Below are 25771 nucleotides of genomic sequence, written 5' to 3'. Positions count from 1 at the left end.
TGCGTCAGTTTATGATTTGGCAAATCAACGGCCGGCGAAACGGTAACCGTTTATTTACCTGAGCCAGAGCCGAAAAATGAATAGGGATGAAATTTTCCCACTAGCAAAACATATCACAACAAATAACAGGGCATGGAAAATTTTTGAGCTAACAGCTGACGGCAACATTTGTATTCTAGTTGGTCCAATTGGACACGAAACTGTGGCCAGTTGGAAAGCCGCACGTGCGCTTGCCATGGGGAAAATCAATGTTGAAACAAGTGTGCGTGAATAACAAAAAAAAAAAACAAAGTGCGAAAATTACTACATATATGCAGGCATGATTCACGCCCACGCATGCAGCGTGTGGAGAAGGCGCCGCTGAAAAAAAATTATAAATATGTATATTGTCACCTTTTACTCACCCACAAAATGCAAGGTATTTTAGTTTTTTTTCGCACACTTTATTTGAAATATATGTTGTTTTAATAAAATTAGAAATGTTTCAAGCGCGCCATGTTGATCTATTTTTAGCAAACGGTTTCGAAACTTTTTATCAACTGCGACCAATTACACACTCTCGGCTATTTTTCTATTTTATATATTTTGTTTCTATGCGCAGACTTTGATTTCGCTTTGCGCTGCTGCTTCTTGGACTGTTACCCCGCCTTCTTGCAACTTCTGCCGCTGCCTTCTGTTGTCGACGCAGCTGCTTTCGTTGCGTAAATTGTGCGAAACCGAAATGGCTTTCAAAATGTTTACGAATCTTTGATTTAATGATTGACGAAGACACGTCTTTGATTTATTTATGCAATTATATATCTTTGTTGAGAGACGCGAACTCGTATTCTAACACGAACGTTATGATTGATTCGGAATAAACGACAGAAACGTCAACGTTCCACAGAAAATTCACAAAACTGCTGATAGTGTGACCGCAGTTCAATTCGCTAAAAATACCACTTGTATATTTTTATGGTTTGCCCGGTCACGTATAAGGCAAATATATCGTCCATCACTAGAGCCAATGTATACTCATTATATTTTCTTGGATGTGTTTTTGGGCAACACTTGGCTCCACCCTCGCCGTTATTAGCAGTAAAACGAAAAAAAATCGAAGAAAACATGTAAAGTGATAAAACGCAACCAAAAATCAGTAATTTCATTATCCATTCATCACAAACCAACACCCATACACATCACAGACGCACACACTAACCACTGAGCCCCTAAAAAATGGATCACAATGAAATATCTATGTGCATGGACGTCAAATTGGATACACATGACAAGCGCGCCATTGCGCTGCGGTACAAGACATGGACCAGATGTCTGGTCAAGATCGAGGCCATCAAGTGTGTGCCGTGCTTTCTGCGCCTTAGCTTTCAGAGCCTGGCTACCGATGAGGAGCCCCAACAACAACAGCAACAACAAAAACTGTTGAGCGTTTCGGTCAATGTGCCCGGGGTGAACATCAGCCTGGCCACCTCCCGCACCAAGCAGCACTCGTACGGGCTCTTCTGGACGCAGAATCGTCGCGATTGTTTCATATACTTTGCGCTGGAAACGGAGGTTGCCTGTCGTCGGCATATGAAGTGGATCAAAAAGTCGATCAAAAATCTTGAATTGTTTAGGCAGATCTTTCTGGAGCAGCGCAGATTCAGCCGTGACACAAGGTTAGAGTTCAAGCATATTAGGTTTTAATGTTAAATTATTAAATAACTGACAATTTTAGCGCCCAAAAGGCACTGCGCCCCTTGCCAAACGTGCCCGAATCCTTTTGCTTTGACCTGGACGCAAGTAACTTTTCGTTTTCCGCACGCGTCTCGCAGATCTATGAGGAAATCTTTGACGGGAGCCGCATCTCACGCGCATCAATTGCATCAGGCATTTACGAGGAAATGAACCTGGCGTCCGTTTGTCCGTCTGCAGCCGTCGCGGAGAAGCCACCTGTGGTGCCGCCTCTGCCAGCGCATCGGAAACGCATCAACACGTTTGAATGCCAGCCGGGTGAGATACCGCGCTCTAGCACCAATCCCGAGTCTGAGCTGGCCAAGAAGAAAAAATACAAAAACATGTTGGACAATTTCTTTGGCCAAAAGCGTCGATCGGGCAGCGCCAGCGTCGGTGAGCTCCAGCCATCCGGGCAAGCAGCGGAAGAGCAGGAAGAGCAGCAGCAGCAACAGTTGGCGTTGTACGAAAATGCACCGACACCAGAACCAGCGCCAGCTGTGAAACGAACATCCAACCTTAAGAACGCACATCGTAACAGCTTTTCGAGCCCAGATTTGTCGCAGCTCAACTTTCTGGACACCTTTGGCGAGGCATTGTCCAGCGATGAACTGAATATCAGCCTCGAGGACTCGGCCATTGAGCACGATTCACGCCATGTGCTGCTCGCCCAAATCGCAGGCCAACTGAGCAAGGCCGACTCGCTGGCGAGCCTGAATGTGTCCGAGCAGCTGCCCCACAACTTTAACTTCTCCGCCTGCAATACGTCCACCATTAATCTGATTGGCGCCAACGGCGCCGTCTCACAGATCCAGCAGCGAAATAAGAATGTGTTGGTCGAAGAACTCAATGGCTACTGCGTCATGGCGCCCATCGCTCAGAAGAAAGCCGGCGGCGGCGGCAGCAACGCGGCGATTGAAAAGAAGCCCAGCGGCAGCACAGCATCCACCACATCCGGCTACTCAACGGGTTCCTACTGCTCATCCACGAGCAGCTGCAACACCGACGAACAAGCGGCCAAAACGACAAACGTTGCCGAGCCGCCAATTGCAGCTGAGGCGGCACAAAACGATACAAGCGACATTTATGAGTCCATGCACATCACTTCACTCAATAGCAACAGCGTCTTAGCCGAGCATCTTTATGAGAATCTGCTGGCAGTAAAGGCGTCACAGGAGCTTGAGCAGCACCCGCTCGGGCTGGGCTATGGCCTGAGCACCAGCACACCCACCGAATCGCCGCTGTTGCCAGCGCTGCCGCCGAAGCAACAGACGCCCACCGCCGAGAAGTCTGGACAGGAGGATGAGGACTACTATCAGACACCTCGCAAGTCCATAATAAGCGTCGATGATAAAATACCGTCCTATTATCCGAACAGCTGTGACACGGTCAAGTCCAAGCGCCGTAGTCCCAGCAGCGCCGAGGCAGCGCCGGGAGTTCGTCATTTGGTCAGCGCCAAACTGCGTCGCGAACGCAAGGAGAATCTGTACATATCGTCACCCCAGCAGATTATCGAGCAGCGGCATAAATCAAGCCAGCCTGCAAGCACTTCATCGGCGTTAGCCAAGACTAAAAAAGACTTTAACAAAAAGACTGCCGCCCACAAAATCTCCGAGGGTGTCTATGTCGTCACCCATCCGACAAAGCGCGCCAGCAATGGCATTAGCAACTACAACAACAACAACAACAATAACAATAACGATTTACAGGCCGTGAACGTTGGCGAGGAGGAACTGCTGCAGCTGGTCATGCTGCAAAATATTGATTTCAAGTTTGACGACGGCCAAGCGCCCGAGGCCAGCACCAGCATTAAATCCAAATCGAAATCGAGTCAATTGGAGGACGAGTACGAGCATTGCTATCAGGCAGCAGAGCGTGCAACGCGCATGCTACAAAAATATGCCACGCTGGCCAAGTTTGGCAACTCGCCCACCAAGCAGCAGCAGCTGCAGCTAAAGGCAGCCATGACCCAATCCCAATCGGCGTCCAATACGCCCAACGAATTGCAGCAGCAGCAGCTGCAGCAGTTGGCGCCGCCGTCCAACAGCCTGAAGAAGTTTGCCTCGTTGCCGCGCTTCAAGAAGATTGACTTCTCGCCGCTCAAGATGCGTCTGAATAATGTGCTCCAACGGAATGCGACACCAGCTGCTCCCGCATCGCCTCAGTAGCAATAAGCATGTTTGTTGTTGTTCTTGTTAGTAGGTAGCATTAAGTTAAATGTAAACGCTAGTATTTATGTTCTCGCATGTGATTTGCCGCCTCTAAATGTGTTTTAAGTTTTAGCTTTTACCTAGTACGATTGTATCAAATACGCTCTCAATGCAGCATTAGTCTAGCATTGGTCTGATTTGCCACAAAATATTATTGCTTAGCTTACAAATAAGTACACCTATATATAAGCAAATCATATCATTCATGAAACTAGTATATTCCATATCTGATATCCGATGTTGTGTCTCTTGGTTTTTTGTCTACAAATGCGAACGCGTGTCTATGTCAAAATATCAGATCTAAGAATGCTCAATTATAGAGTTATATTGAAACGCTTTTATTCATATATACACAAACTATTGTTGACTTATTCTACAAACGAAATTAGCTTATTTAGATGTTAAGGCAGCTGCTTTAGGCTTCGGTTGTTCAAATCCTTCAGCTCAATTTTAAAATGTGCGCTAGTATTAAGTCCATATTTGCCGATAAACGCTTTACATTTACAACACATTCATTTATATTCGAACTAATCTAGTTAAATTATTTAAACATAATCCCGGCAAGTGCTTGTCAAAATGTTAACCGCTTTGAGTGGCCGCCCTACGCTTTTTGGCTTTGCAAACATATCAACAAATTGTTAAACTAAATTAGTTAGAATACGCGAAAAGATAATTCGGCCCCTGCCGAAAATGTTCTAATTTTAATATATACACTTATGTAGTACTAGAAGAAATTACCCGGCTTCGTCGGGTCATATGTATCTATGCTGCAAATGCTTCTGTAATTTGCGCCAAGCTCAGATCTTCCAGGATTTTCGAGCTCATAGTGCATTCATTTAGCCCGCCGCGCTACGAAAGCGATATACATGCATCCTACTCCTTAAATACTGGATAAAGAATTGAAAAAGTCCAGATTATACAAAAGAAATGTTTATTATACCATATAAAAATATGTGTCATAGCGACATAAGGCGTTTTAGCTTCTTCTGCAAGGATATTAACTATGGATATTGAAAAAGCTTCTTTATAGCGCAATTAAGGCTCAATTGTACCGTGACTTATATATAATAAACTTTATACAAATGAAAGTTAATAACAATAAAACTTAATCAATGCTTTGTTCACGTACAAGAAACAATAACTAAGATTCTTTCGCTCCACTCAACTGTAGACCAGAGGTCGTCGTTGTTGATGGATAAACTCCTGTTCGATGCGCGTGTCTTTGGGCACCACATAGAAAAGCAAAGCGCCGCCCGAGACGAAGAAGCCCTTCTCGTTTATAATTTCGCGAAGTGTCTTGCTAAGCGTCACCTTGTGCACGCAGCCAGCCTTGCGGTTCTCATAGTAGACATGGACATTGTCTGGGCGATAGCTTAACGTCTTATCACAGGGCAGCGGCTCGGCAAAGAGCGTGTTAAGGCAATCCAGCATGGTGGCCGTCTCTGGCAGTTGCTGTTGGAAATCGCTGAGTAGAAACTCTGGATAGGAGAAGGCGGCGGGCCAAATCAGGGTACTGCCATCATCATCCAAATGCACTGGATAATCCTCGAGTGGCAGAAACTTGGGACGCAACAGATCCTCGGTAATATTTGGACGTTTATTAATTGGCTGATCATCGAATTTAGTGGCACGCTGCTCCAAGGCATCTCTCAGTTTGAGGAAACGTGTCAAACGGCGCTTGGATTCGGCAGCTTCCTTGCGCTGATTGCGCTCTGCATCAAGCTGGTGTGGGTGAGTGTACAATGTTATGCATTTCTTTGTGGCCCTTCACTATTGAAACTCACCTTTCTCATTTTGTTCTTGTGTAGCAGCGCCTTGGCATCCTTGTGATCAATGTCCACTTCGAGCAACTCCTCGCAGAGCTGGGTGCACACATCGAACTTCTCGAGCTCATAGGCACATTGTGCGGCGCGCCAGCGCGCCTTGGTGTAGTCCGGCTTGTAGAATAGGGCACGCTGTGCATCGCTTAGCGCGGAACGATGATTCTTGATGAAGTAGTGGGCCGCCGAGCGATTGTTGTACAGCACGGCCAGGACATCGGGATTCTCGCACTTTGTTTTGATGCCCTCGCTAAAAGAGTATACGGCCATGCGGAATTTCTTGTGCTTCATGTAAAAGTTTCCATCCTCTTTGTAATTGAGTGCTAGCTCTTCCAGTGTGTTCTCCTCCGGATCATATTTGAGCTTTTGTAGGCCCTCAAACATCGGGTGCACCTCATCACCTGGCTGTGGAGTTCGTTTCATGAAAAACGGATGCTTGTCCATTTCCTCCTGCCAGCGATCTTCCGGCCATCCCTCCTCATAGCGTTTCTTCTCCAAGCCATCAATAAATTCATCAAGCTGAGCATCCAACTGCGCAGCGAGCTCTAGCCTTTCCTCATCTGTCCAGTTCTTTTTCGTCGCCAGGTTCTCCATTTCTCTCTCTTACTAACCAATTGCACATGCTGTGCGCGTATAAGGGCTGTCGATAATCTATCAAAATATATCGAAATGATGCGGTATTTTTCCGCATATCGAATATCGTTGTTTTTGGCGTTCTTTCCTTCGGTCACACTAATTTGCGCTTACCAGTGGCGATTAATTTAAAATGTTGTAGAAGTGACTAGTAAAAAACCTCAACGATGCTAATTTATCTTAAGTTAATAACAATGTACCAAATTATTATTTATTTTTCCAATTGTACAATTGATTTTTTTTGTTATTTAATAGTAATTTTGTTTTTATATGAAAATACTTTATACATATATTTGTATGGGTTTTAAAAAAGGCAAAAATTGCCACGAAAGTATAAAACAGTGTGGCAACGCTTTATTGCAACTGCAATGAATGAAGAATTTTTGGCGCGCAACAGCTGAGATGGAATTGGAAGACATGGAAGTGGATGAAAATGCTCCGCAGCGGTAAGTTTATAAACAAAGACAAATCTCATGATATCATTCGATCATGTCTGTTTCCAGCTATGTGCGGACCGCGGAAGACGTTAAGGCTATTGTTAAGCATGCGAAAATGGACGAACGTCAGCTCACACAACTCACACAGGCTTTGTACTATCCCGGCGCCGAGGTGGTCAGCGATAATTTGCGGCTACTGGAGCTAGACGAGCACATGCTGCAACAGATCCGCACCGGTCAGACGCTGCATTTCAAAGGCGGCCTGCATGAAAAAGTTGTGCTTTGCACGGACGAGCGCACATACGATGTTAAAGGCGCCGAGATCTCAAATAGCCTGTTGTTGGTGCCGGAATTAAAGTTTGCAGCAGCTACAAGTACCTCCCCACTGAAGAGTCCGCGTACGGGCAATGCCAATACGTCACTAGAGCGCAGCCTCAACGACAGCGCCGATGATGATTTGGATGTGCCGCGCACTTTGGAACAGAGACAGGTGCTCACGATATTCCACGAATACTTCGAATGCCGCGAAATACGCCCACGTTACCGCAAGCTAGGTGAACTGCTCCAGCTAACACGCTACTCCGGGCCAGAGAACGAGTACTGCATTGAGCGCAAGCTGCTGTTCAGTTTCCAGCAGCTGTTGGACACAGTCCAGTGCAGTCGTGCCCAGTTTGTTGAAGGGCTAAACCAGTACAGGGCTCTGGAATTCGATGGCCACATACGTATACTGGACTACGAGTACGAATATCGCATTATCAATTTAATGCTTGGCGTGATAAGCGAGAATTCCTGGGCTCTGGATGAGGTGGAACGTGAAGAGACAATTTACGCACTGCAAGGCATTGCTCCGGAACCCATTGTGGCTGGGCTTTTTGATGTGTACACAAAACCAAGTGATCGATGCCCTAACAAGTTCAGATACCAGGAGTCGCTTGTGGCACGCATTGTGGCACAGAACATTCTACAGCCAGGCCTGCGTTTTCGCAGCGAGGAGTTCATGTGCACCTGGCAGGATGCATTGCCCGAAGGAATGACCTGTAAGCTAGAGTATCTGCGGGGCTTAGGCATCTTGGACAGGGAAGGTGTACAACCATGCGTTCGTTCCCTAGCCGAGGAGCAGCTGCCATCCAATATTAACGATCGCATGCGTGCCTTGTTTAAAACAAAACGCAAGTGGACAATGGATGAGATGGAGCCGTACATAGAGTAAGCAGATGATCTTTCCGTGTCAGCCGCCATCTAATGCTTGTCAATTTTTTTCTGCAGCTGCTTTACCACGCCTACATTATCTGTGTCCACATTACTGGCCAAACACGCTCGCTCTCTTACCGAGGGTGGCATACGATACTTTGTTTCAAAGCATTGAATACATCAATTTATTTGTACAGTAAACTAAGTTATATTAGTTTATACATTGCGTTTGCGTTTGTTGCGCTGTTTCTTGGCAAGCTTCATGTCCTCGATGGCCGCCTTCATTGTTTCGACAGCACTCTTCCCATTGCTGGTAGCCATATCTGAGCCTGAGAGAAGCTGACCCGTGCTGGTGGGATATTTAAAGCTGAAACCCTTGGGGAAAATAGGCTTCGATAGCAGGGCGGCTAGTTGTGCACGTACTGTATCCACATGCACGCGATTGCGTCTCCTCTCAATGATAAACGGATCCTCGTCTTGATCGCTGCCACTGTAAGGTAAGCGGATTAGAGTATTGGCTAATATCAAAACAGATTTACATACGACTCATCGTTATAGCCATCAATAATCATGTCCATTTCCTCGGCGTGCTTTTTCATCCAACCCTCCTCGCTTTGTGTGCGTCGCAGCTTTAATTCCTCTTTGTCCAGTTCACGTGCTAGATTAACCCGCTCCTTGACCGATCCCATAAAGCGCTCAGAGATTGGAAAAAGAGGTAGATCCTCGGCTGCAAGAAACAGGTTTTGTTGAATCAACATACCGACCACACTCAATGTCAGCCACCTACTTCTTTCCAAGGTTTTGTATAACCTTACATATGTCTTGACCTCGCCAGGTTCCATAAACATGACCGTTATACCATGTTTATTGGCACGCGCCGTGCGACCCGACCGATGCACATAATTCTCGCTGGTGCGTGGCACTTGGTAGTGTATCACATGCTCAACATTGGGTATGTCCAAACCACGGGCAGCCACATCGGTGGCTATCAGCAAACCCATCGGACTATCACGAAAGCGTTCCAGATTTTTTAGGCGCTGCTTCTGTATCATGTTGGCGTGCAGTGGCAATGGATTGCAATCCAGCAAACCGAACAGCGTGGCCAGACGCTTAACGCAGTCAATGGAGTTGCAGAAGACAATGGTTCGACCAGGATGACGTTGCACAAAATAGTACAGATAATAGTCCTTCTCATCAATTGCACACAGCAGCCTACTTTCGGTGAGTGTTTGTGCCGTTTCTGTAAGATAAGTTTTAAGTGATACTGAAAGAAATTTTTTGGAAACGGCGCTGGCCACTTACGTTGACTGCTGGTAATGTCCACAATCTTGGGCTGCGATATGCCCAACTCTTCAATTAAGCTCTCAATCTTTTGATCCACCGTTTGCTTGACAAACTTGGGACGTTTAGCCAGATTACGTTCTACAAGTATAAAGCCATTGATGAATTAAAAATATACTTTGGAATTTCAGTTCTTTTCTGCCTACTTTGCATATGCTCGGGTAGATCGTGTACGAGCGTTAATGTGGCGGAGAACACAAAGTTCTGGCGCAGCTTTTGGCGGTCCCCATCCGCGTTGAGTACCTTGAGCAGGCTGCGCAGCTCCTCAAAGTGACCCTTCTCCACCATGCGATCGGTTTCGTCTATGCACAGAAAGTTAACATTTTCAATCTTGTTCAGGTGCTGATTGCCCTGCGCATACAGTTCCCAGAGACGACCCGGCGTGGCTACCACAATTTCGGGGCACTGGCGCAGCACGCGCTCTTGCTTGGCCACAGATAGGCCACCAAAAATGGCTGCCACACGAATGCCCGTATATTTGGCCGCTGCGACAAGATGATTCTTCACCTGCACGGCCAATTCACGGGTGGGCGTCAGCACCACAGCGTAGAGTGGACGACCCATGCCCTGGTTGTGCTCCTCAGCATCGCTTTCTTCGTCACTGGCACCAGACACATAGTCCAGCTCCTCTGGCGGCGGTGTCAGCTCGTGGTTGTGATTGTCCTTAGACTGTGGCGGCCCTTCCACTTGTTGAGTCCCTTTAACCTTCGGCGCCTTGCGAATACCTGAGCCGTCGTTGCGCTGCTTCAGCTCCATAATGCCCGAAAGTATGGGTATGCCAAAGGCAAGTGTTTTGCCGCTTCCAGTTTCAGCAGCGCCAAGTATATCCTTCTTGCCATGTATAGCAGCAGGCAGGGTCATGGCCTGAATTTGGGTGGGCGCCTCGTAGCCTTGCTCCGCCAAGGCGCGCATAATTGGTGCCGGCACGCCCATGCCATTCCATTTCGTCATATCTTTCTCATCTTGCGGGTTGCAGGGTATAAGTTGTGGCACTTCCTCGTCTCCGGAGCTTGCCTGCTCCAAGTCGTCGCCATCCGGCGCCGGCGGTCGAAGCAGCGCAAAGCGATCAGGCGCATACTCTTCATTTGGTGTGAATTTTGAATTGGTTGACTTGGGCTCTGAATTAGGTACAGCCTTTTTTTGTTTTCGCAGTTCCTTACGCTTTTCACGCTTCTCCCGCTGCTTCTGAATGCGCTGTGCACGGTGCTCTGCCATGCGAGCTTTCTTACTAGACTTTGATGATCTACTAGTCTCATCCTCAGCTTCGCTATCGCTTTCGTCATCGGTAGTGGAAGGTTCTGAATCATCCTCGGGTTTTGATTGCTTGCGTTTTTTGTTCTTTTCATTACCCCTCGTGCCACTCTGTTTCTGTGTTGATTTCACAAGCGCCGCATCGTAATCCTTCAGCACCTCAAGGCCAATCAGGCCCTCGTAACCGGTAAAGTCGTTGGATATCACGTGGCCCTTGATTTTCACCTTCTGCCAGCCTTTTGCTTTCGTAGCTGGGTTATCTATTTTGACTTTCTTTTGCTTTGCATTTGAGTTACTTTTACCTTTTATCGTTACCATTTTTACATGAAATGAATTTGAGCCCAGAGTTCGATCTGGCGCAGTCCGCGTGTTTCGTTTGTTGATATTCTATTGGACAGGGCTGTTATGTGCTATGTGAGTGTTGAACAACGTGTATAGCATAAAAAGGCGCAAATTTTGAAAGCTGTGAATTGTAAATGTTTAACAAATATTAACAGAAAATAAATAAGCTTTTAGGCTTAAATCCGAGATGTATTTTTGTCTTTGTCGAAAACCAAGGTTAGTTTGCTGATATTTATGACCTTTACTTATAACAATACTTCGGTTTTTTATGACCGTGGGAGGTCTTCATGTTTTCATATAACCTTTAATATAATATTGATCTAAATACAATTTTCGTTTACCTATTACAACGCCATAAAGACATACTCCTTTATGTTATAATTAATAAACTACCCACATATTTATTATAAACTGAATGTGTCCGTCAACCCGACATAGTTTGGGGCGGGGTCCTATCTATATCAAGATACCATTTTCATATCTCAAACTTTCCAGCTGCCTGCAACTGCCGAAAGATACCATGTATGAGTGACTTATACAGAATTGACTTAAACAATTGTTAAAACAGCTTATCGAGAGCTACAGGAAAACACATTTATTTATTAAATCAGTTATGGAATACTATTGTGATATATTGCTCAGCTTAACATTAAAAACGTTTCAGGAATTCCTCAGCACATGTGCGTGCTCGCGCATTCACCGCCAGCTTCATTTCGCTGATTTCCTTGTCGATTTCCTCCATGAAACTGATGACAAAGTCCACCAACTTGTGTTTGTACATTTGCTCCGTATGGAAATTTGTTATCAGAAAGCTAATGTCATATCCCTCGATTGGCTTGCGTCGCAGTATGATGAAGGATTCTGCGCGACGCATCATGAAGCGTGTAAACTTGTGGCACAGAATGCGCTCTATTTCATCTGCCTGCTTGACGGCAATGCTGACCCGCACCGAGTTGATGGACGGCTCAATTCGCACCTTTTCCCTCTCATTACGCGACACGACGATGGGCGTGAGCACCAGTTCTTTGCTGGAACAAATTTCCACCTCCGGCTTGTTGTGCCGTTCCACAACTTGCGATGGAAAATCCTGCAGACACATTGCAGCAGTTAACGAATGCCGTACAGCGGTCAAATACGGTTTAAGGGTGGCGGCCATGGCGTGTTACAAGTCTTAATGCTCCGTTTAAAGTTTTAATGTTTGTGTTGAGGTATATTAACCTTCTTCTTTTATTATGAATCACACGACGATAGTATCGAGTCGCCATCGATAGAAAATTCCTTATCGATATCGGTTCCATCTATTTTAATAAATACCAAACTATACATATGTGCATAAATACTTTGCATGGTAAATATTCATTTTATAAATTTTATAAGAGTGCAGATTGTGTGTAAAAGGAATTTGTTTATTAATTTTTAAATGCAGCTTATATATCATGAAGTAGTTCTTTTCATCAGTCATATAAGTGTGACAACGGTAAATTGTAAGTCGATGGTAAATAACATGTGCGAACTATACATAAAAATACCATAGTTCGAATTATTGTTTTGCAATCGATAAATACCACACTTCGAATTATTGTCTTGCAATCGATAACATTTATGCGAGGCTTTCGATGCGACTTATCGACCGAGTACACTGCATATCGGGAAGCAGCAGATGCGTAAAATTATAACAAGAAACATTTTTACCTAAATGACGCGGTAATCGTTGCTAATTCAGCCTACCAGGAAAGCAGCAAGATGTGGAGCAGCATCGCGTGGCTCCTGCTCCTGGCGGCAACTGCACACACATCGCCAAACAGTGAACATGTTCCTCCTCTACCTCTAAACATAAGCAAAAACACAAACATAACAAATGAAACCTTAACTAGCAATAATAACAAAGTGCCTACTTCCAACGCTGCCGCCGGCTACATGCCGCTTCAGCAGACATCAGCAGGTGTTTTCTTCGTTAACTATAATCAGCAAAACTTCGTGCAACTGAGGCACAATGTGGAGAATAAGTTGCACAGTATACGTAATGTGGAGATGCTCGTTACCAAGATACAGGTAAGTCCCATGATTTTCAATGATTTCCTGCTGTAATGCGTATTGAATTCTTGCAGGAAATCTTCGACTCGATACATTTTGCCAGTTCTGTAACTACCCGGCTGTCGTCTGGTAACGGCAACGAGACCGTGCAGCAGGATCTGCAAGCATTCAGCCAGCGTCTGGGACGCAAGCTGCAAAGGGCCACACATGTTGTACTGGAGCTGCGTGATTTATTGCGTTTTAATCTAAGCAATGTGCTCCTACAGCAGCACAGCTATGACGACGAAGGGGACGATGACCTAGAAAGTGAATTTGACTTTGAAGTGGAGGATGGGGATAGCAACAATGCGGCCGTCAACAACGAGCACATGCATCTCTACTTGAACACGCAAATCGAAAACTGTCAACTATACTATGAGACCAATATGGATACCGTATCCTCGGGCTCTGCTCATTACAATAAACAGCAAATACAAATCTTAAACTATCTCAAGTCGGATGAGGCGTCACGCGCCACATTCCTCAACGAGAACAGTGGACGCTCCCTTGCCGCCAATAGCTACATAGCTGATCAGCTAACCATGCTGAGGCAGCGCCTAAGCAGTAGCCCAGGCGACAACGAGCCAAGCAGCAGCAGCAGCAACAAAAACAAACCCAGCAGCAGCAGCGTCAGCGTCAGCCACTTTAAGCACATCTATTTCCTCTCCAGCAGCGATGGTGCCTCAGGCAGTGCACATTTTCGTCGCCTGTACGTTTCGGCTATAAAGCGCAAGTTTGTGATGCTACTCATCGATGTGGGATCTGCATTGAATGCCGAGCTGTTTGAGATCACCAAAAGCTTTGGTAAGTGAATGCCCAAAAAAAGGGAAAGAGAGAAAATCTAGGTTATTCAGGTCGCTTACAAAGAATGATAGCTAAGATTTCATATTTCATATTTATATTATAAATTATTAAATTATTTGTACTATTTCCCACACAGTTCAGGAGGTTCTGCTGTTGTTGGAGGACACCGACTATGTGTCGTTCGTGACTGTTTCCAGCGAGGCCGACTTTATGTATCTGGATGCGTTTCCTGCGGAAGCCGTACACGGCATATATAGCGCTACACGTGCTCATAAGGACGAGATTCTTAGCTATGTGAATAACCTGAGCCTGGGACGTGGAATGACCAATCATACGCTGGGCTTCGAATATTCATTCGAGCTGCTGCATCGACTGCAGCAAGCACGGCTGATTAATGTTTCCGAGCAACCCATTGAGTTTGTTTATGTGACGCGTGGACTGCTAACAAATCTATCGGATGCCATGCACGTGCTACGTGTCTTGGCCCAGGGCCAGAGTCGTCTGCTGTCGCCAGTTATCATCAATACCTGTGCCGTGGTGCTAGACGAGAAGCGCATAATGTACGAAAAACAGTTTCTGAGCGATATAGCTACGCAAAACTATACCAAGTTCGACATTGATGTGCGCGCCTGGCTGCCCGCCGGCCAGGAGGCGCAATTGGCAGGACGCTTCTTTGTGCTGAATAAGATGCGTGCGGAAACAATACCTCGGGCGAGCAGTCGTGTCTTTGGTCAGCTCTTCACAGAGCGCTTTCTCACGGATACACTGGAAGTGCACCAGCCCGTTGTGGATGTGGACAGCGGAGGTTAGTCTATTGCATTTGATGATGTTTTATTCCTAAATTAAATTCGTTAATTTGCTAGACGTTCTGGTTGCCATTACACATGCCGTGCCGCCCTACGGCGTTGTGGGCGTCAATTTGTACTTGGCTGATTTATTGGAGGACCTGCTGAACTACCCAAATGCCTCGCCGGCTGCCAAACAGGGCTTCAGCTATGCCTTTCTGTTGGATCGCGACAACGGAAATACGTTGGCCCATCCAGCTTTTCCTCGCCCACTCATACAGCGCGAAACAGCATTTCCAGTAAGTATTGCTTACCTCGAGAACGCGACAGACTTTGCCAGCATTCTTAAGCGTCTGCTGCATGAGGAGCGCGGCAACGCCAGCACTGCCATCTACCTGGGTCGCCAACAGTTGTTGCGAACCTATCACTGGCAATCCGTGCTGGGCATTTATGTACTGTGCCTGGTTAGTACCGCAAGCATCAGCGGCTCTGCCGCCCACAATGCAACCGCTCCGCTCCAGCGCTACAATCGAATGGATGCGGTGTCTACCTATGAGTCTGGATACTATGGGGACATCAAGGACCTGTTGTATCATCGGTTGGATTTGATGCAAAACGGTGGCAGTGGCACGCCCACAACCTGCCGCTACTTCAGGCAGCTGGCCACAATGGGTGAGTGTATATCGAGTCGTCAAACTCAAAAATGTTTCCCATCAAGATTCGGTTCATCCCCCTAGTGTCAATTGTAGAAACCCAGGTTTTGATTCGTTTTTTTCACTGAAAACTTCTTTTTTATTAACTTGATTGCATCTAAAAATGATTTATCGCATGATATAGTGCACATCTAATTGACTTGAAACCTGTTGGCCTATAACCCATAGCCACCCATTTTAAAGGTTTTTTAATTAATAAATTTGTTCCTTAAATAATTTAGTTTTTCTGTTTCTGCAGATGCACCCACTCTTTTCCTGAGTGCTGCCGCCTTTAATTCGCCCTTTGCATTTCTGCACAACAATCGACCACGTACGCAGCTGCGGCACGTGGAGTCCATTATGGCGTATCTGCGCGACTCGAGTGGCCTGCTGGCTAATCCCGGCCTGCGTGCTCGCATACGGCATGAGGTTGGCGTCTTGTATCAAGCCATGCAACTGTTGCGACGGCGGCATCAGGATCCGGCTGGATCGTTGCGTAGTCACATAATCAGACGCTACGTAGCCAGTGTCAGTGGCGTGCTGCAACTGTATCCGGGCTGCCTGTTGAGCAGCAGCTATGATGCAACACGACGTCCTTGGTTCCGGCAGGCGATGGCACAGCCGGGGCGCATTGTGAGCACGGCGCCGTATCTGGACGCAGGCGGCGCAGGCTATATTGTGACCATAGCGCATACAATATTCGAGGGCAAGGCGGATGCACTGCACTCGGCCCAGCAGGATCGGCCGGTGGCTGTGGTCGCACTGGATGTACCCTACGCCTTCTACTATCGCCTCATATTGGACAGCACGCCGCTTTGCCAGCTGCCGCACATGAAGTGCCTACTTTTCGAGCACGAAGGCTATTTGCTGGCGCATCCCAGCATGCTGCAGGTGTCGACATCGACACGCAATCAACGCCGCCCGCACGAGCACTTGACGCACAAGGAATCCTATCTGGCCAACGATATGCTAAACCATGGACAGCTGGTGCGCAAACTGGGCTGTGCCAGCTATCAGAATCGCACGCTGCAACGCTACTACGCCTTCAACACATCCTTGGCTACAATTCTGGGCAATGTGGTGCATGGAGAGCGCACCAAGTACGCCATTGGCCTGATACGGGGCAGCAATCTGTTCGCGGCGGTGCTCAACTCTAGCTGCGATGGCGGCGCCTTTTGTCCGTGCAGCACCATCGATCGCGTTTGCCTGAACTGCAAGCGTATGGATCAAACGGACTGTGAGTGTCCCTGCGAGTGTCCCATGCTGCCAAGCTCTGGTGCCAGCGATCCGCACGATTATGCAAACTATACGAGACAATTTCCCTACTGTTCACCGCCCAGCGAGCATTTCCTTGCACTGCCGCCTACAACACAACTCTTAACCAGTCTACCAAGCTGTGCCGCTGCTGCTGCTGGAGGCGGCTGCGAGGCGTATGCTACTCAGCGGGAATGCCTCGGCGTGATGGGCTGCGAGTGGTGCCAGCAGGATGTGGAGGGAAACGGCTTCGGTGCGGCCTTCTGCTCGACACAAGCGGGATGCTTTAATGGCGTGCTAGCCTCTCTGACGCCCTATGGGGAACTGGATGAATTGGAGATGTTGGCCGCGCACAATCCACAGCGGGAGCAGCATGCGTACTCCGCCTTTGGACCACTTGGTGGCGCCATTGTTGTGCTTGCCGTGGTAATTGGCTTTGCCATATATTGCTACAGGCACAATTTGGACACACAAGCACAGGAGCAGTTCTACGTGGATTCGGTGCAGGAGGAGAATTACGGGCTGCCGTTGTCGCGTTTCAATTTCGATGATTGCCAGGCGCACGATGAGCCGCCCATGGGTGGATACGATCATGCTGCTGCCCAGCGTCAGCTGATGCATGCCGCTGACATTTCGCCATATCATATGTCGAGTGGCAGCAGCTACTATCGCCGGCCGCCGAATGGTGAATCGGATCATGGCTATAGCACCATGACACCACACGAGGATAGCTCCGATCAGCAGTGCTTTACGTTGGCGGAGCCACTGCTGCTGCACGACAAGCGGCACAGCAAATCGGACACCATGTCCATATCAACATCCATATCGAGCCCAACCAACCGTCAACAGTCCACAACGCATCCCTATTTAAGCAATCAGCCGGCTTCCAAAACGGAGCGCTATAAACAGCAGCAGCAGCCACAGGCGACGCCATCGCCATGTCGCGGCGCAGCTGCTGTTTACGGCCAGACGACACTCCCGCTGGATGCGGAGGAGCCACGTTCCCACTACATACTGGCGCCGGTGACGGTGCATCGGCATATGGAAACCGCCGAAACATAGTCCCAGCTAGTTTGTTAGTTTGCAATACTATTAAGACGTCCGCTTGTTTGCCAATTTGGTTATTTTGTACTAAGGTCTGGGGGAAGTTCAACTGCCCCAGTGCAGCGCGGTTTGAGCAGCGCTGCTACAGTTTGAGCAGCATAGGTCGAAGCCTATCACATTCACACATACAAAATGCCAGCCAATTTAGTATTTAAGTCGTTTATGTCGTTAATAACTTTGCCATTTTTGTCCATATACACGTTTGCGTGTACTGTAATTTATTGCAAAAAGTATTATTATGCAGCTACTTCCAATATTTTTAGCATTTATTGTTAAGCACTAAATCAACTAATTGTACTTATTGTCAACCGTGACAAACGACTCGAAGCAAGAGTATGCATTTTTGTAATAGTTTTTAAGTCTATAAAGTTACTAACTATCGATTTTAGTAAATAAACACACACAAATTGTGTTTCCAATAAAATGTTTAAATTTTACAGAACAAAAATGAAAAGAACAAAAAAATCCCTCAGCCTTGATTTAGAGCGAATTGTCAATTGTCTGTTCGCACGCCCAGCTGTCGGCGTGTTAATGAATTTATTTTTACACTAAACAAAAAAAGAATAGAAGAATAGAGAATTTCCAATAGACATTGGCCAAAATGCTGTGTGTTTATAAATAACGAGATGTGTTCGAGTTGCCAGAGAAATTCGAAGAGTATTTAACTTAACTATATTTAATGATTGGTCAAATATTATCTTAAAATTATGTTAGATTGGTTAGAAAATGTAATTAATAAGTTCTTTATGTTCGTAAATCTAATAATCGCTATAAGAGTCTTGATTCTGTTCTGTTTAATTACCAACCGTTTTCATAACCGATTATAACCGATACGTTTGCGATAAACTCGACAACCCTATTGCAAAATTTGTGCTCAATCTTTCGTTTTGCGGTTGAGACTGTTGCATTTGGTTTTCTGGTTTGGCGCACGACGAACGTTGTTTTTTGGGTTTTATTTCCAAACCCAACAACGAAAACTTGCTACTTCAGCTAGACTTCAGGTTCATCCGTTCTATACACCCCGCACTTTCTTCCTCGCACTTTGAAGTGAGTCTTTTCGGATTGAGTATACAAAAGATCTATTCATATGGGTACCAATATTTTCCTTGGGCTCTTCACACAAAACCATTACGTAATGCACAATAAGTGTACAAACGGGGAAAGAGACGAAAATTATGTAAAAAACTGTGGCATGTGCTCAATTTGCTGCAAGATCAATGCCAATTGCGGGAATAAGTGATCGATATTAATTTGAAAAACAGTTGAAGGAGTATTTTAAAAAAATTGTATGTGCCTGTTAAATTTTGTAAAGCGTGAAGCGTTCTTAAAGGCAGCTCTAAATATTTGCTTCAATGTGTCAATTCGGTTACATCATGACCCGCTAACCTCAACCTTGTCGTCGTCTATTCCACAGCATCCTCGCTAGCCAACATGTTCAAATCTTTGTTCGAGGCCGCTCAGAACTCAACGTTCAAGTCGCCGTTCACCAGTGCTAACTGCCAGGCTGCCACGCCCTCACCTTCAGCCTACTCCTCGGCCAGCGATGGAGCCGCCCGTCAGCTGAGCCCCAATCACAATTTCGCCGCCGCAGCTGCCGTGCAGGGAGGTGAGTCGGAGTTGGAATTCTGTTGGCTTGAATTGAATATAAATGTGTTTCTATATTCTTTCAGATTCCTGTGAGTTTGGCTCCAATCATTACTTCTTGCTGTGTGGTCTGGGTGGTATTATCTCGTGCGGTACTACGCACACCATGGTGGTGCCTCTGGATTTGGTCAAGTGCCGTCTCCAGGTGGATCCGGCCAAGTATAAGAGTGTTGTCAACGGCTTCCGTGTCAGCTTGGCGGAGGAGGGCGTGAGGGGTTTGGCTAAGGGCTGGGCGCCCACTTTCATTGGCTACTCCATGCAGGGTCTGTGCAAATTCGGTCTATATGAGGTCTTCAAAGTTATATACTCCAATGCCATTGGCGAGGAGAACGCCTTCCTGTATAGAACTGGCCTCTATCTGGCCGCTTCTGCCTCGGCTGAGTTCTTTGCGGATATCGCGCTGGCGCCCATGGAAGCCGCTAAGGTCAAAATTCAGACTACACCCGGATTTGCTAAGACGCTGCGCGAGGCGCTGCCTAAGATGACCGCACAGGAGGGCATTTCGGCCTTCTACAAGGGTCTGGTGCCACTCTGGATGCGACAGATTCCATACACCATGATGAAGTTCGCCTGCTTTGAGCGCACGCTGGAGCTGCTCTACAAGTACGTGGTGCCCAAGCCACGCGCGGATTGCACTAAGGGCGAGCAGCTGATTGTCACCTTTGCCGCTGGTTACATTGCTGGCGTCTTCTGTGCCATTGTCTCCCATCCCGCTGACACAGTCGTGTCCAAGCTGAACCAGGCCAAGGGCGCCAGCGCTCTTGATATTGCCAAGCAACTTGGCTGGGTTGGTAAGTGAACCATCAATCCGTTTACTTACAATCCTTACAATCTCTTGACATTTTCCAACAGGACTGTGGGGCGGTCTGATGCCTAGGATTGTCATGATTGGCACACTCACTGCCGCTCAGTGGTTCATTTATGATGCAGTCAAGGTCTTCCTGCGCATGCCACGCCCACCACCACCAGAGATGCCCGAGTCGCTGAAGAAGAAGCTGGGCGTGACTGGGCAGCAGTAAGGGGCATATATAGAAGTTAACCGGTTTAAATATACATAAATAGAGTGCAAACAGATATTGAACGAATAAATGCAAAATGTGTAGAAAACAAGATAAATAAAAACATACCAAACATTTAAAACTCTTGAGATGTGATCTCTATGAATGTTTACTCCTGGAGTAAAAGTCGAATTGTTCAAATAAGAAATTTAAATTTCTCAGCATGGAACTTTTAGTGCGCACTCAAGAAAATTCTTCTACGGAATTAAACTGATTTTAACGAACTAAATTTAAATTTGATATTTTGAAGAAAGAGTTTAGAAATATCCCATATCACATTTGTTAAAACCCAAGTAATATCCGTTTTGTCAACCTACTTTGTATGTAATGCGCGCGCAATGCATTCAAAAATTCTTTTCATTTTATGCATTGCTTTTCGCCCAGGGCTGCACAAAATTGATGAACTCTGGTCACCCTGGCAGTCGGCTGTAAATGGCGCGCGTTTGAATTAATCTGGCTGAATGCTATTGACTGAAAACGTTACAATGCAGCTAATTCTCAAATATTTCATCATCATAAACGATAAATCTTACTATTTGCCGCAGAATCACATTTTTATTAAAAATGGCTTGGCTCAAAATAAAATACTTTTAAGCTAGACCCAGCACCAAAGCTTGGATCTTAACCATGTCATTAATGTTAGCTAATTTGGATACTGATTATTATTATAATTCAGAATGGACATTTGTTAATTAACATTTTTTTAAAATTATTTCTTTAAAATTTTAATTTTTACGACAATTTGATGTATGTTTGCAGCCCTGCTTCATATACATGCATACATATGTTACATACATGTGCACGCAATGAGCAGGCTTTCGGATAATCATTAATCAAAGGCTAGCACAAATAATTTATGATTTTGTTAAGTTAATTTAAGGCAAAACAAGCGCATCGAAGCATCACAATTCTTTTGTCGCCACCTGCTGTTAGATATATTTTATAAGACCCTGATCAGACACGTGGAGTACTTTGCTACTTAGCTTCACAAAGGTGTTCTTCCGTTAAAGAATGTATTTATTTGCTCTCATATAATATCATAATCAGGAAACAATGACCAACTAATTATATATATATTCTACTTAGCCTAATGTGCAGCTTTGAACTTGACTATTTCGGGGAACATTTTGTAAATGTTAACCCTTGGACATATACAGTTAGACAACTGACTTAACAAACCGTATTGAAAATATTTGAATCTTTGCCAAATATGTGCTCATCCGATTTCAAGGTCATCAAGCATGCGAATCGTCGTGCTTTATTTTTGATGGATTACGTGACTCTTGGAACCGAGATGCACCAGATGTGGCCTATGTGTGTCAAACGAGGGAGGGAGTTACGTGCATGGCATGCCAAATATTTGCTGCATATGTTTAATAATTTGATATAAAAATGCGTGAGCCCGAAGACTTGTATTGCAGTTTGAGGCCCAGCTTTGATCAAAATGCTGCTAAAGGTGGGTTGCATTTGCAGACAGTCTCCGGAGAGAGAGAGAGCTTACACTTTTTTATCATTCAAGGTAATACTTCTTATCGCCGCCATTGCTGGCATCCATGCCGAGTCACCTGCGAGAGCTCCATATGCTCCGGCAGGCTGGCGTCCACGTGTGCCATTTGATTTGCCCAGCCAGAATCTGCCGCCAGTGGGCTCCAGCTTTGAGATCAGCAGAGAACGCGTTGAGCACGCTGCCACCTTTAATGCACCCCAGGCAAATTCCAATTACTTGCCCCCAAATGCCGAGGTACCCAACCAAGGAGATATATTGGAGAGGGAGAGGGAGCGACAGGCGACTCAGCTACCAAGTCCGGCAGCCCAATACGGAGCCCCAGTTGATGGCAGCTTTAGAATAGACTATCCTGATGAGGAAAACCCAGCGCCGTCCACTGATTTGCAGTCAAGAATCGAGGAGGGCCGTTATTATATAGTTTCCGCCGATAACAAACTGCAACGTGTTCTATATCGGACTGTGAAGAATGCAGAGGATGCTGCTGGCGATGGCTTCACGGCACAGCTGAGATACTCCTCGGTGGGTGAGTTGCAGGATCCGATTTATAAATATAATAGTCAGGGACAATTGGAGCGCGTGCTCAAGTAACTATTCTCAGTTTAGGGAAGCAATAAAATGAAAAGCTTTCACTTTTCGTCGAATATATGTGCAATTAAAAAACTTGATGCTCTATTTTTTCTTTACTTTGTTTTATACAAAAATGCTTCTTTATTCATTATTATTATCATTATACACAAAAAATCTCATATGTCTTCGTACACATTTTTCCATTTAAAGAGTGTGGCTCCAATGCATTTTTCATCGGAATTCATTAAAATTAAATACAATGCTTATGTATATGTATATGTATGTATGAATGCGTGTGATGGTCACAATATGTATGCATGTATGTGTGTGTGTGTGTGTGTCTGTGTGTGTGTCCGCAACTGTGTGGAACAACACAAAATGAAGGCGCTTAACAAAACAAACGGCATAATACAGGGAACACGAGGCATAGGCGGAACAGTGGAACAGTGGAAAATGGAACGCGCCTGGCTATGGCAAAATGGCGGCGTTCCATTAAAATGTGACAGCGGGAGGGTGACAGGGGGTGACAGTAGAGATGACAAGCATGACAAGCCAGTGCATGTCAAACTGGGCTCGCTGCGGCGGCAGCAGATGCTTTTAATACTCAGCTCGGTTAGCGATAGAAACAAAAAAACAACAACATTATAGACAAGTATAGTTACAGGGTCGAAACACTAGAAGGTAACGCCTTACTGGCACTCTCCTTACTGATAGCCATTGAATTTGCCCTGCTGCGCATTGCTGTCATAGCCGCCGCCGTTGCGTCCATTGCCATTGCCATTGCCGTTGCCCACCTGCTCGTAACGGATGGTTGGACGGTAACCATTTTGATCGGCCTCGTATTCGACGATCTGCTTGCGTCCGTCGGGCAGCAGCACGTAGTAGCGACCGATGGCCAGGTCACCGTCGCGCGATTCCATGTGGCCAAAGTCATTGCCGGACTCGTAATCCTGCACGTCGTATTTGAACTCATACTTCGCCGGGCCGTACTGCTCCTCGTCGCGCTGACCATAGCCGCTGCCGCCGTTGCCGCCGCTGCCATAGCCGCCGGCACCGCCGCCATTCTGTCCCTTAAAGATCGCTCCGGTCAAGGCAGGTGCGCCGTACTGGCTCTGGGGCAGGGGCGCGCCGTAGCTGTTGCTGGGCGCCGCGCCACCAGCCTGGCCGCCACGCTGAGGAGGCAAGTAGTTGTTGGCGGGCGACTGATAGCTCTGTGTGGGCGGCAGATAGTTGTTCGACGGCGCCTGCGGCGACTGATTGGGCGGCAGATACTGGTTCTGGGGCACCGGCGGCTCCGCTTGCGTCCAGGCGGCAAGGCAGACGAGCAGCGCGATCGTTGTAAAGCACTGCAAATGGAAATGGAAAATGGAATTGGATCGATTGATCATTTAAGTAGGAAGCAGGGCAGGCTTGGAGCTTGCAGTCAACCAAATTAAGTTGTTTATTATATTATCAGTTATTTGTTAGTATTTGGAAACCGTTTTATTTGGTAACCATGACCGATTCGGATGAGGGCGCCTGGATACCCTGGTTCTGCAAGCAGCGCGGCAACGAGTTCTTCTGTGCAATAGACGAGGACTACATTCACGACAAGTTCAATCTAAACTTTCTCGACTCGAATGTGAGCAACTATCGGCGCGCCTTGGAAGTTATACTGGATCTGGACACGGGCTCCGGCTCGGATGCACCGCCCGAAATTGAGCTGGAGCAGTGCGCCGAGAAGCTATACGGGCTCATTCACGCACGATTCATATTGACGAATCGCGGCATTGAGCTCATGTTGGAGAAGTATCAGAAGAGCGCCTTTGGCATATGTCCTCGTGTTTTTTGTCAGCGCCAGCCAGTGCTGCCCATCGGCCTGAGCGATAATCCCGGAGAGGATATGGTGCGCATCTTTTGCCCCAAGTGCAACGATGTCTATGTGCCCAAGTCGGCGCGGCACGCGGCCATAGATGGCGCCTTCTTTGGCACCGGCTTCCCCCACATGCTCTTCATGGTCAAGCCCGAAGTGCGCCCCAAACGCACCAAGCAGAGGTTTGTGCCAAGGTTTGTGTTTTTGTTAAACTTCAATTAAACTGGCAAAAATAGCGCTTATTTATCGCTCCTTCATAGATTATATGGGTTCAAGATTCATCAGTTGGCGTATCGATCGGTCGATCCCAGCATCAAGATGCCACAAGGTGATCTCGACAGCAACTAAGTGTTCCGTCCTACAGGCCACATCTTCGATCCCATGAACAAATTATATATATATAGCATATATACATGAACTACAGTTTATTGTCCTCTGTTTCCATTTGTTTTTCTCGCCCTTTTCTAAGAATCTCATTAAAATATCATAATCATAATTAGCTATGCACCACTCCATTTGAGCAATTGCCCATGCACATTGTTAATAATAATAATAATTATGCTTTGTTTTGGCGTTTAGGCGTGTAATATGCAAATTTGTGGAAATTGGGTCGCCGATGGATGACACTGGCTGATCAGCTAAATGCCGAAGTCCGCTCTCGGGTGACTTGGCATGTTAAGTATACGACCAGCCGGAGTGATATAGCAGGCAGCTTAATGACACATGCGCAAACTAAAGACTTAGGCAACACACGTGCGTTTTTGGCTTACAAGAACTCGAAGATTGCTTTTCCGATTGCTTGGCGCTTGGCTTCTTTTTCGCGCACACAAATTGTGAAGGGCCTGCTCTCGGATGACTTGGCATGTTGAGTATACGACCAGTTGACGGTGCAACCCGGAGTGCTATAGCAGGCAGCTTAATGTTACATGCGACAAAACTAAAGACTTAGGCAGCAAACGTGCGTTTTTTGCCCAAAGGAACTTGAAGATTGTTTTTCCGATTGCTTGGCGCTTTGCTTCTTTTTCGCGCACAAATTGTGCAACATTTTTCTTATCCAAATTATTTTGATTGCGAGCGCAAGACCTCCACTGACTTTCATGCCTCATTGGCTTTTCAAATACTTAAAGCAGAGAAACATCTTATATTGTTTTGTTGCTTTTGCCAGTCGCTGTTTGTTTTTAATCGTCCCTTGCTCATCTCTTGTGCACTCCAAATTTGGGCATGGACTCAGCACAAGTCTTTTAATTTATGCATTGCAACATGAACCAACAACTGCGTTGCCTCCAACAGCTACTAATACCTTTTCTATATATAAACTGTTTTACTAATTTACGAACACGATTTAAACAGAAGCCGCCTCAAGTTCGTGTCGAATTTCGTTTGCTGCAGAGCTATATTTATTCAAATGTGCTAAATTTATGCGAACGAGCTGTTAAATTATTTATTGATTGTCTTTTTGAACTTGACTCCTTTTTTACATCGCTTTTTTGTAGGTT

General features: G+C 46.2%; 10 protein-coding genes across 11 annotated transcripts; 6 read left to right on the top strand and 4 right to left on the bottom strand.

Annotated features, from left to right (window-relative positions):
- The first annotated feature begins 1049 nt into the window (after positions 1-1049).
- LOC115760344 (ras guanine nucleotide exchange factor Y) lies at positions 1050-3898 on the top strand. Of its 2 annotated transcripts, XM_030701635.1 has the most exons (3): positions 1050-1106; positions 1185-1655; positions 1715-3898. In XM_030701635.1, exons 2-3 carry the CDS (start codon positions 1216-1218, stop codon positions 3876-3878), a joined length of 2604 nt encoding a protein of 867 aa, XP_030557495.1. In that variant the 5' UTR covers positions 1050-1106; positions 1185-1215; the 3' UTR covers positions 3879-3898. The 2 variants fall into 2 exon arrangements, with proteins under 2 accessions (XP_030557495.1, XP_030557486.1); XM_030701626.1 differs by having other exon boundaries at positions 1063-1655.
- Positions 3899-3915: 17 nt separating this feature from the next.
- LOC115760352 (tetratricopeptide repeat protein 4) lies at positions 3916-6391 on the bottom strand. The gene is made up of 2 exons (XM_030701645.1): positions 5705-6391; positions 3916-5642 (listed from the first exon to the last, which is right to left on the bottom strand). The coding sequence occupies exons 1-2, from the start codon at positions 6332-6334 to the stop codon at positions 5082-5084; spliced, it is 1191 nt and encodes a 396-aa protein (XP_030557505.1). The 5' UTR covers positions 6335-6391; the 3' UTR covers positions 3916-5081.
- Positions 6392-6757: 366 nt separating this feature from the next.
- On the top strand, positions 6758-8209 carry LOC115761832 (sister chromatid cohesion protein DCC1). The gene is made up of 3 exons (XM_030703780.1): positions 6758-6819; positions 6877-8016; positions 8077-8209. The coding sequence occupies exons 1-3, from the start codon at positions 6776-6778 to the stop codon at positions 8174-8176; spliced, it is 1284 nt and encodes a 427-aa protein (XP_030559640.1). The 5' UTR covers positions 6758-6775; the 3' UTR covers positions 8177-8209.
- LOC115761821 (ATP-dependent RNA helicase DDX24) lies at positions 8185-11018 on the bottom strand. Its single transcript, XM_030703767.1, has 5 exons — positions 9489-11018; positions 9304-9423; positions 8789-9241; positions 8545-8728; positions 8185-8491 (listed from the first exon to the last, which is right to left on the bottom strand). The coding sequence occupies exons 1-5, from the start codon at positions 10909-10911 to the stop codon at positions 8218-8220; spliced, it is 2454 nt and encodes an 817-aa protein (XP_030559627.1). The 5' UTR covers positions 10912-11018; the 3' UTR covers positions 8185-8217.
- A 497-nt stretch (positions 11019-11515) lies between these two features.
- On the bottom strand, positions 11516-12173 carry LOC115758653 (actin-related protein 2/3 complex subunit 4). Its single transcript, XM_030699394.1, has one exon. The coding sequence runs from the start codon at positions 12089-12091 to the stop codon at positions 11585-11587; it is 507 nt and encodes a 168-aa protein (XP_030555254.1). The 5' UTR covers positions 12092-12173; the 3' UTR covers positions 11516-11584.
- A 393-nt stretch (positions 12174-12566) lies between these two features.
- LOC115761862 (VWFA and cache domain-containing protein CG16868) lies at positions 12567-18143 on the top strand. Its single transcript, XM_030703859.1, has 5 exons — positions 12567-12987; positions 13044-13812; positions 13949-14617; positions 14676-15269; positions 15549-18143. The coding sequence occupies exons 1-5, from the start codon at positions 12679-12681 to the stop codon at positions 17603-17605; spliced, it is 4398 nt and encodes a 1465-aa protein (XP_030559719.1). The 5' UTR covers positions 12567-12678; the 3' UTR covers positions 17606-18143.
- A 416-nt stretch (positions 18144-18559) lies between these two features.
- On the top strand, positions 18560-20424 carry LOC115761442 (phosphate carrier protein, mitochondrial). The gene is made up of 4 exons (XM_030703212.1): positions 18560-18694; positions 19062-19253; positions 19318-20082; positions 20144-20424. Exons 2-4 carry the CDS (start codon positions 19079-19081, stop codon positions 20308-20310), a joined length of 1107 nt encoding a protein of 368 aa, XP_030559072.1. The 5' UTR covers positions 18560-18694; positions 19062-19078; the 3' UTR covers positions 20311-20424.
- Positions 20425-21792: 1368 nt separating this feature from the next.
- Positions 21793-22444, top strand: LOC115762106. Its single transcript, XM_030704211.1, has 2 exons — positions 21793-21805; positions 21869-22444. Exons 1-2 carry the CDS (start codon positions 21794-21796, stop codon positions 22442-22444), a joined length of 588 nt encoding a protein of 195 aa, XP_030560071.1. The 5' UTR covers position 21793.
- A 656-nt stretch (positions 22445-23100) lies between these two features.
- On the bottom strand, positions 23101-23811 carry LOC115762685 (pro-resilin). The gene has a single exon (XM_030705011.1). It carries the CDS (start codon positions 23809-23811, stop codon positions 23128-23130), a length of 684 nt encoding a protein of 227 aa, XP_030560871.1. The 3' UTR covers positions 23101-23127.
- Positions 23812-23836: 25 nt separating this feature from the next.
- On the top strand, positions 23837-24755 carry LOC115758400 (casein kinase II subunit beta'). The gene is made up of 2 exons (XM_030699046.1): positions 23837-24469; positions 24536-24755. Exons 1-2 carry the CDS (start codon positions 23919-23921, stop codon positions 24621-24623), a joined length of 639 nt encoding a protein of 212 aa, XP_030554906.1. The 5' UTR covers positions 23837-23918; the 3' UTR covers positions 24624-24755.
- Positions 24756-25771: the final 1016 nt, after the last annotated feature.

This window comes from Drosophila novamexicana, unplaced genomic scaffold (assembly GCF_003285875.2).
Source record: "Drosophila novamexicana strain 15010-1031.04,08,12 unplaced genomic scaffold, DnovRS2.1 tig00000008-arrow-pilon, whole genome shotgun sequence".
Taxonomy (NCBI): Eukaryota; Metazoa; Arthropoda; class Insecta; order Diptera; family Drosophilidae; genus Drosophila; species Drosophila novamexicana.
This window is presented reverse-complemented; position numbering and strand designations above follow the sequence as displayed.